The sequence below is a fragment of the Beta vulgaris genome, chromosome 2 (genome assembly GCF_026745355.1).
Source record: "Beta vulgaris subsp. vulgaris cultivar EL10 chromosome 2, EL10.2, whole genome shotgun sequence".
Taxonomy (NCBI): domain Eukaryota; kingdom Viridiplantae; phylum Streptophyta; class Magnoliopsida; order Caryophyllales; family Amaranthaceae; genus Beta; species Beta vulgaris.
Window position 1 is genome coordinate 44,187,920 of NC_079203.1, and position 10,162 is coordinate 44,198,081.

A 10,162-nucleotide genomic window follows, 5' to 3' on the forward strand; every position below is an offset into this window, starting at 1 on the left:
GAGGATCTTTTATATAGATCAAAATGTATGAAAATTAGAAACGAAACCCACGTGTCAGTAAAGTGAGGTAAAATAAAAGAAAATCAAGTTCATTAAAATGTACAAATGATTTTTGTTGTGTTTTTGAAAATTGTGTCTTAGCCAAAAAGAATATATATTACAACGCTAATTATTATAGAGGTAAAGTATAAAGCACATTTGATCTTAATTTGAACAAAGTGTACGCTTACGTAAAAAAACATTTAAGAATTGGGTCACATTCTTGGAGGATCTTCATATAGAATGGGCTTTCTTGGAAGAGCTTCTTGTGAGCTTAAAGTTTCCTAGCCAGTTTATCAAGCTGGTCATGATGTGTGTTACCACCCCAAAGTTCACTCTTATGGTTAATGGAACGATGCATGATTTTTTTGGTTCAAAGAGAGGATTGAGACAAGGGAACCCCATCTCCCCCTTGCGCTTTGTGATTTGTATGGAGTACCTCTCTAGATTGATGAAGACTATTCAAGATCATCCTAGATTCTAATTTCACCCCATATGCAAAAATATTGGAATGAATCATCTTGCCTTTGCAGATGACATCATTCTTTGCTGTAGTGGGAAGTTCTCTGCAGTGTATACTATGCTTCAAGCCTTTCACTTATTTTCTACCACCTCTGGTCTCAGGTGAATGAGCCGAAATTTGATTTTTACACTGCTAGCATTATTATGATGAAATTCAGAGGATAAAAGATGCTTCAGGGTTCAATCATAACAAGTCACCCTTCAAGTACCTAAGAGTTCCTATTTGTGCTAGGAAGTTCATTGTTGATGAATGTAGGAGTTTGATTGAAAAAATGACTGTGAGAATTAAACTCTAGAGTAGCAGGAACTTGTCCTATGCAGGAAGACTCCAACTTATACATTCAGTCTTGTTGAGCATTCATATTTATTGGGCCCGTGTTATTATTATTTGAAAGAATACGTATTTTCAAGGAAGCTGAGCAAATATGCAAGGCTTCCCTTTAGAGTGGTTCTTGGATTTGTAACAAACCTGGAAATATGGCCTGGAAGCAGCTTTGTCATGCTAAGCAAAAGGTGGGCTTGGCTTCAGGAACATTTGCATATGAAACAATGCCGCCTTGGCTAAATATGTTTAGACCATTACTCTGAAGCAGGACAACCTTTGAGTGAAGTGGATTAGTGAAGTTTATGTCAAAATCCAGAATTGGTGAAGTTATATCCCCCCCCCCCCGCACCCACTGATAGTTGTTGGTATTGGCGACAAATTTGCAAGGTTAAAGAAGAATTGAAGATCTACATGATAAAAAATGATTTGATTTATATAAACAAATTCAACATCAAGAAGATGTATCATATATCTGATGAAGGGATCCTCTGCTCAGGTGCATTGGGACATGTACATTTGGAATATGCTAAATGTGCTTAAGCATAGGTTTATCAGCTGGCTTGTGATCCAATACAAGCTCACAACTATTGACAGGCTCCTACAAATTGGAGTTGTGAATGCAGCTCCTTATCAGTTTTGTGCTTCAGGAATTGAAAGTCATGAACATCTATTTTTCAGATGTACTTATGCTAGCAGTATTTTGGAGGCTATGAAAAACTGGCTTGGTATTGAAACAACAGAAACTTCAAACTGTAGACTTCTGCACTTTATGAAGAACAACAGAAGCACAAAATTCAGGAAGAATGTGATTAGTGTTGTCTATAATGGGATTGTCTACTCCTTATGGTGGGCAAGGAATGAAGCTGTATGGAACATGACTGTCTGGAATACCTCTGGCGTGGTTAAAAAGATCAAGCAAATGGTGGTGAATCGAATCAAAAGTGTCAACCTTCAGAAAATGTCAAGTAGTGATAAACAGTGGTTAGAGAGCTTATATAACACAAGTGTATAGTTATTCTTTGGTTTCCTTTGTTTAGGGGGTCCAACCTAGTTGGTTCGTCTTACAAAGGAAATGACTAGGTTGTATATTGTTTCTTGGTGGAATATAATCTTTCCTTACTTAGCAAAAAAATAGAGGAAATATATCTATACTAATATATTAAAAGGCGTTCCTAAACAAGGAACGGTACCACGTGGCGCTCTCCCTAAGTTCATTTAACTCCATGTAATTCACATACAACAAAAAAAAAAAATAGAAATGACATAGTGTAGGATTTGATCCCATGACTTGAAGTTTATATACTAAAGTTTTAATCACTAAACCAAGTGATATTTAGTGTTATAATTTCAAAGTATAATATTAATAAATGAAAATTTCTCTTACCCGGAACATAGCCCGGGCCTAATAACTAGTTTAGTAAATTACAAAATGCTGGTATTTGAAGTTATGCATTATAACACATCTAACAAGATTACACATGATAATGTTTTTCTCAACGTAATATTAAGAATTTATAGTGAAATTTTGCAAACTTTAACCTCGATAAGGGAAATGGTGCATACAAGTATGGAGAGAAAGAGTAAGGAAAATAGGTGAAAAAAGGAAAAAGTAAAAGCCCATAAGAAAAACTTATAATGAGATCACACCTCAAATCAATTTAGCTACGTATAATAAATAGAGTAATGTTATGTAGTCCTAAGGGCTACATATAAGCATTAAATTCATTTTTTTAAGTAGAAACAGTTTAAGAATTCAAGACACATTTTCACATCAACTGAGGTAATAAATGTTTAATTCAATATTTTATTTTTATTTTAAGCACTTTATACATAGCCCTTAGGCTATGTATATCATTTTCCTAATAAATATTAGCCTACTTAATACTAGATGTAGTGCATATTTATTTGGCATATTATAAACTTTAGATGCAATTTGGACCCACAATCTATCCTAAACTCACTCTACTTCATGAATATCGGTCAGGGTTTAAATTTTTTCGTCATTTCTAGTTTCACACAAAGTAGATATATGTATCGATAATAAATTTTATTAGTTAAACGATTAAAATATATTAAATGATTGAAAGCTTTAGACACCAATTTATTAAATTCATTTAAATGGTGACTAGATAGTGGTAAACAGTCGTTGTAAACTCACTCAAACCTCTATTTACTCACCTAGTTTCCAAAAACTCCTTGTACAACATAGGGCTTGAAAACACCTCCCTAAATTAAATAACAAAATAAATTCTAGACAACATTGTACACATATATGATATATCCAACAAATAAACATTAAAATCCATTTCAATCCACTAATATAGTCAAGGATAAGATCAATCAATAACAATTATAGTTCCCCCCACAGAGTGCTTAATATTCGGGAGTATCAAAAGAAGCAACCACAAACTAGTACCATATCCTATCTTGATTTGATTAGCAAACTAAACCCTCCCCACAAACGACAAAGTTGATTAGGGAATTTTAGATATTATCACATGTTCCAAAAACATAAAACAGTAGAAACCCTTTGAGCAAGTTGAAACTCATTTCTAAATCATTTTATTAAAATGTCATTAGAATTTCTTAATTAGACCAACCTACTTAATCATTTTACAAGGCTCGACCTTATGAAATGAACATGAATTACTACACTACATCTGTCATCCCCTCCTAAAATGTCATTATAATATTTTCATCAATACATAAGAACATGAGTATTATTTCTATTATACTACATTTGGTAGTGTTAATTCAATATACAATCGAAATATCAACATATTACATAACTCGAGATATTGACAATTGAAACCATGCATTAAGACTAAAGAATGTACCGAAAGTAAATGGGAAGTTCAAAAGAAACATTGGATTGAAATATTTGAAACATTTATAAGATTAACAATTCACATTGATGGATAATAATATAAAGGACGCTCTAATTACATAAGTACTATCTTTCATAAACATCAGAAAATCAATAATCTGGAAACTCAGAACAGAACTTAAAAAACACCGGCAACAATTTAGATAAAAATTCCGACTACCTCAAAAGCCAAAACAAAGGATGAACAGCTAAATGTACATTGATGATTCTTTCTTCTTCTTCATCTTTAACCCCGCCAACTAAAATGCCTCCAAAAAAGCAGCCCACAAAATAGGAGACATTTCATTTTTCCTCCATTTTTTTTTTTTTTTTGTTTTCAGACAATATTTACACCGAAATCAAAAGTTGAAATTCGTCTTCATATTCACAATCAGAAAATAACAAATCAGTAATCAGTAAATTCACCCTCCGAAAAAAAATCTTCATCAATCACTGAACCAACTCAGAAACCCACCCAAAATCAGGCCCAGAACTCACTGAGTCAACTCGATCACTCACCAACGAGTTCTCCTTACTCAACCTCGCATACATCCTCGCCCTCAAATCCTTCCCTGACTCGACTCGCTCCATTGGCACCTCTTCCTCTATCGTCACCTCCCACGGATCAAAAAAACCAAGCCCAGAACACCGAGTCGGTGACCTAACCACCGCCCCACCACCACGAGTTGGTGTCGTCGGCAAACTCATCCCATTCCCACACCCCATATAACTCCTCGGACTCCCCATCTGCACACCCCACACATTACCACCACCACCACAGCCATTCCTCGCTCCCACCATCCCCATCTTCCCCAACTGCATCCCCCTCATCGCACTAGCCAACTCACTCACCGACCCACACCCGTAACTCGGCGACATCGGCGGCGACTCAGGAAACGAGTCAAACACCGACGTCGGTGAAAACCCCACCGAGTCACACCCGAGTCGACTCGGCGGAGACTCGGGAACGATACATCCGAGTCGACTCGGCGGCGACTCGGGGAGCACGCGCAGCACCGAGTCGTACCCGAGCCTACCCGGAGGCGAATCGCGGATGAGCGAGTCGCAACCGAGTCGACTCGTGGGAGACTCGGGGAGGACGCGGAGCTGGTCGGGGGAGTGTGCGAAGAAGCAGACGCGGCGCTTGCAGTGTGGTCCGTCCTTGCAGGGCTGTGTGCGGTATCGAGCGGGGTGTAGCCAGCACTCGAACACGCCGTGTGCGAACTCACAAGAGTCGCCCTTACGACAACTACCACGGCGAAACTCAGGACACGCCGTACCAGAGTAATGGTACTTACGTGGGTCCCTCCTCCTAGCCTTCTCACCAGGATGAGCGTACGGACACTCCGTCCAATCATGTGACCTCCCACGTGCACACTTCCGTATCTTAAACTCGTACATTCGGAAGTTGTCGCACGTAAACGAGTCAAAGGGTAAATCCGATGACTCGTTGTCGGACTCATCATCAAACTCAGAAGACGGCAAGTAACGCCTTAACGCGGAGAAATAATCGTTTGTTTGAGGAGAGAAAATGGGTGTGGTTGGATCTTCGTAAGGTGGATCCCATGGTGGAACTTCAACCGTTGGATGTTGGCGATGGATCATCATCATTGTATTAACTCAGTGAGTTAGTAACTCGGTTTGGAATTTGTATAGGAAATCTTTTTTGGGGTCTTTTAAGGGAGACAAGTCAAGGTGGGTTTTAAGTTTTAAAGTGAGTGGGGAGAAATGTAGTATTATGGTGGAATAAGAAATCCAAAAACTGCTATATGTAGAGGTGGGGAGGAATTAACCGTGGTTGAGTTAATAGTTTAAAGTTTATTTAACTAAGGTTTAATTCGGGAAAAAATCTACTGGCTTCTTTAGGTGAGAATACTATTCTAGGGGTGAACTGATTGGTGAATGTTGAATTGGTGATGGGAGGGAGGTTAAAAGTTTTTTTAAGTTGTCTGTCACGTTAAATTATGTCACCTACATTTATACAGACTAAAACCTTTCATTTTCTGTTTCCTAGTGTTAAGTTAAGGCTTTGTTTGGCTCAGGGTCGTGGGTACGGGTCGGTGCCTCGATGGGTGACAAAATAAAATGCTTTTGTTCTCATTTTCTCACTCATCGTACAACTTTTTTTTTTTTTTTCATAAGAATCGTACAACTTATTTATCTTACAAACTAGTTATTAGGTCCGGATTATGCTTCGGGTAAGAAAAAAAATCTTTTATTAATATAATACCTTATGATAGTAACACTAAATACAACTTAGCTTAGTGATTAGAACTTTAGTATATGTACTTGAGGTCTCGAGTTCAAACCCTATACTATGCAATTTCTTATTTTTTTATTGTACATGGATTACATGAACTAAAACTCTCTAGGAAGAGCGCCACGTGGCACATTTTCTTGTTTTCGCGCGCCTTTTAATATATTTGTATAGATATTATTAAAAGAGACTGTTTAATTCTAATATAAAAGTAAATTTAGTTATTAAATAGATTAAACTAGTCCCTAAAAGAAATTAAATTAGTTATTATTGGACTAATTCTTTTTTTTATTATTGAACTTACCATTGCCTAATTTAATTTAAAAGTAGACAGTCTCTAGACAAACTCTTTATGCTATAACAAAAATAATTTCTCTGTCCTAAAATAAAAAGAATAATTCCTTTAAAAAACTCTAATGTAAAAAAAAGTATGTGTTTCACTTATTTTAAACCAAATGTTTCAAAATTGAAACTGATTTTTGTTTGTTGAGATTTATTTTATTAATTAAACTTATTTAGACTAACCACCAATTTAATCATACTTGTAATTCGTTTTACCATGCACTCCTTCTCGTATATAATGTGATTGACAAATAAATAGATGATAAAATTCTTGTAGCACACAAATATTTGTAGATTATGATATTTGGATCGTAAAGGATCACGGATAAGTTATAATTTTAACTTTTTTTCTAATAGTCATGTAGTAAATTTATTAGCATAATAGGTTTAGTGAGTTTTAATGATATCTAATGTGATCCCCATAAATAAAATGAATTTTAATACACCTTTAATATTTTTTATTACATACATATGTGGTTCTATGTACTTCATCTAATGTTGACTAAACTGAAATTATTTTTACCGATCAAACTAATTTTTAATGATCGAGACAAGCTTTATTGATTGAAATTGATTTTTACTAATTCGAAATTATTTATTGATTGAAAATAATAAACTGATGAATTAGCGCAAATTAATTTACATTTACTAATATCTATTAGAAGAATATTACCAAACTTAAGTACTCCTCAAATTTGAGATTTATAATAACATTTTTTTCAAATAAAATAAATATTACTATATTGTACTACTTCCTCTATGGGAGTACAAATAATCAAAAGGAAAAATCACATTGTTGTACTACTTCCTATCATTTCTCTCTATGAGAAATGATAAACCTCTAACTGCTAGATGTTTGCCAAACATCTAACATTCATTTGGCAACATATAAGTGGTACACATGTCATTATATTCTTTATCAAAACAAATTACTTTTTCCAATTTTTTAAACTTGTATATCTCAAAAAATATATTTTAGAAAAAAATAAAAATATACCAATATTCATATATTTTTATTCTCTACAAATAAACATCCATCTTGATATAATTTCATCATATTTTTATTTTACTCTTCTCTATCTCTCATTTAGATATGTAAAAAAAAATACGAACACTATCTGTTTATACACAAACACTATTGTGAGTTGCATAAACACTAGTTATAGTTACACGAACACTAGTTCTAGTAACATGAACACTGTATATTAGCATCGGAATCTTCTGACAGTGTCCAATTAAAAAAATACGAACACTATCTGTTTATACATAACACTATTTTTAGTTGCATAAACACTAGTTATAGTTACACGAACACAAGTTGTAGTAGCATGAACATCATATATTAGCATCGAAATTTTCTGACAGTGCCCAATTTTCGAGATTATTTTTTTATTTGACTGATAACTTTTTTTTATATATATTGACAATTTTACCCCTACTAGATGTTTATCATTTCTCTTTCTCTATGGGAGTACAAGTAATCAAAAGGAAATATCACATTGTATTACTTTTTTCGTTACCGTAATTTGAGTATATACACCAAACAAGTGGCAAGCTAGTTTTGCTTATTTGCTGAACATAATATAAGAATAAGACCCTTCATGTACCTTGACTGAACTATATAGAAGCGTAACGGTGTGTGAGCTAAAATTCCCCCCTTACATCAGACAAACCACATGCCATCATCCATATGGTGATTTATGAATTTATCATTTGAAAGGAACTTTAAAATATATGATACCTTATTAATACTAACCTTGACTTTTTGGAAATCTGATTGGTGGGAGTGAGGGCTAATATTTTTCATGGTATTTTCAATCATTATCAGAAAATAAGTTCAAGTTAAGTTTAATAAGTTCCAAAATAAGCCGAATTCAATAAAAGTAAATAAAAATAAGGTCTAACATTCTCACGAAAAAGTCTAATATGTTTAAAGAAGACTAATAAATTTGGATATGCAGATTTAGTAGATAAGTTGAATAGAAACATACCCTAATTGGGATGTTATGTCCACCTTATTTTCAGCCTTTATACTTTTAAAAAAAAAGATAGTTTGGATTAGTTCAAACAAACAAAAATAAGTTGAAAAGAACAATGTCATTAAAAGATTAATTAAAGATATGTTCTCTTTAAGACCTCAACTAATTAAGATAAGTTGGAATTTTGGCAAGAATAAGTTATGATTTAGTATAAATACGTTAAGTTTAGCGAAATCAAACTAAGTCGAGTTCAGCGAAAATAAGTTAAAATCAAATTAAAACTATAAAGTATGTGCATTACAATAATTACACAATAAAAAAATGTAATATTGTGCGGTGCTCGGTAGGGGTGTTCATTTCCGATATCCGGAAATTTCAGATCGGAAAAGTGATCTTAATTCGATCTGAAAAATTTCGGATCAGGTCATTGGATATCCGAAAACTAAAAAGAAGGAAATTTCAAAGGAAAAGTTCATAAAACAAGTTTCGAATCGGATATTTCGGATACCCGATGTTGAAACCGGATATTTGGATTACAAAAAATTTCAATGTTTCGGATATTTCGAATATCGAAAATGAAGAATGTCGATCAGTATCCCGACCTGAAAATTTGCGAATATCGGATCCGAAATATCCAAAAACTAAAAAAGCGGATTGGATATCAAAATCCTTTACTGATTTACAGAATATCATTTATGAGATAGTCAAGCTTCCAAGGACAGGTGAACTTCTCTTGAAGGATACTAAAAAGGACTTGGTTATCGCCTTCAACCAAAAGGTGAGCAACATTGAAACTTTTGACAATGAGAAGACCTTATCGGATAGCACGAGCTTCAGCTATTAGAGGAGTGATAGGTCCAAATTTAAATGCACTTGTATTTAGGACCTTTGCAGTCGGGTTGCGTAGTATAATGCCCACAGTTGAGGAATTTTGCTTAGCTTACCAATCAAAGTTGAATTTGATAGTATTTGGCGGTGGTCGATACGGATGTTCATTTCGGATATCTGAAAATTTCTGATCGGGAAAACATCGATCCGAATTCGATCAGAAAAATTTCGGATCGGGAATCCGAACTATTCGGGACATATCATCGGATATCTAGAAACTAAAAAAAAAAAAAGAAATTTTCAAAGAAGTTCATAAAACCAGTGTTGAGTCGGATATTCCGGATATCCAGTTTTGAAAACGAATATTCGGATTAGGTATTCGAAATATCCAGAAAAATCCAAAAAAATTCCATGTTTCGAATTTTACGGATATCCGAAAATGAAAAATGTTGATCAATATCCGACCCGAAAACTTTCGAATATCCGTTCTGAAAACTAATAAGCGGATCAAATATTCGAAAAATCCGGTCGATCGGCTCAATGATCTGATCAACCGGATCATATACTTATGGACACCCCTAATGATCGGTTCCATCAAACACGAATATTTTGGGGTACATGTAAACTTGAAATGGGTTTTTAATAATTAAATCTTCTTTTGTTCTAATTTGTCTATCAATGATGTTATATTTTGCTCTATATAAATTTCTATTAATAGACAAATGATCCTTAGTACTTCATCTTTGAAGCCTTCAATTCAGATATTCAAATATAAAAAAGTAGGAAGTATAACGAATATAATGGAATTTAAAAGAAATACTTACTAGCTTTTCGAAGAATGAGGTAAAAAGTGAAAATTTCTAGTAAGGGTGCGTTCTATTCAACTTATTGGACCTGAACTTATTGGAACTTATCTGAACTGAACTTATTGAACCTGAACTGAACTTATTGGAACTTATTAAACCTGATTGGACCTGATTCAACTTATTGGACCTGATTGAACC

General features: G+C 34.2%; 2 protein-coding genes across 2 annotated transcripts; one reads left to right on the forward strand and one right to left on the reverse strand.

The window, feature by feature from the left end:
• Window positions 1-1,361: 1,361 nt before the first annotated feature.
• Window positions 1,362-1,898, forward strand: LOC125494897 (uncharacterized). The gene has a single exon (XM_048638776.1). It carries the CDS (start codon window positions 1,362-1,364, stop codon window positions 1,896-1,898), a length of 537 nt encoding a protein of 178 aa, XP_048494733.1.
• Window positions 1,899-3,740: 1,842 nt separating this feature from the next.
• On the reverse strand, window positions 3,741-5,504 carry LOC104886049 (zinc finger CCCH domain-containing protein 23). The gene has a single exon (XM_010670603.4). The coding sequence runs from the start codon at window positions 5,361-5,363 to the stop codon at window positions 4,203-4,205; it is 1,161 nt and encodes a 386-aa protein (XP_010668905.2). The 5' UTR covers window positions 5,364-5,504; the 3' UTR covers window positions 3,741-4,202.
• Window positions 5,505-10,162: the final 4,658 nt, after the last annotated feature.

Coding starts and splice junctions, on each gene's coding strand:
- LOC125494897 (XM_048638776.1), top strand. CDS start 1,362: ATGAAGGGATCCTCTGCTCAGGTGCATTGGGACATGTACATTTGGAAT.
- LOC104886049 (XM_010670603.4), bottom strand. CDS start 5,363: ATGATGATGATCCATCGCCAACATCCAACGGTTGAAGTTCCACCATGG.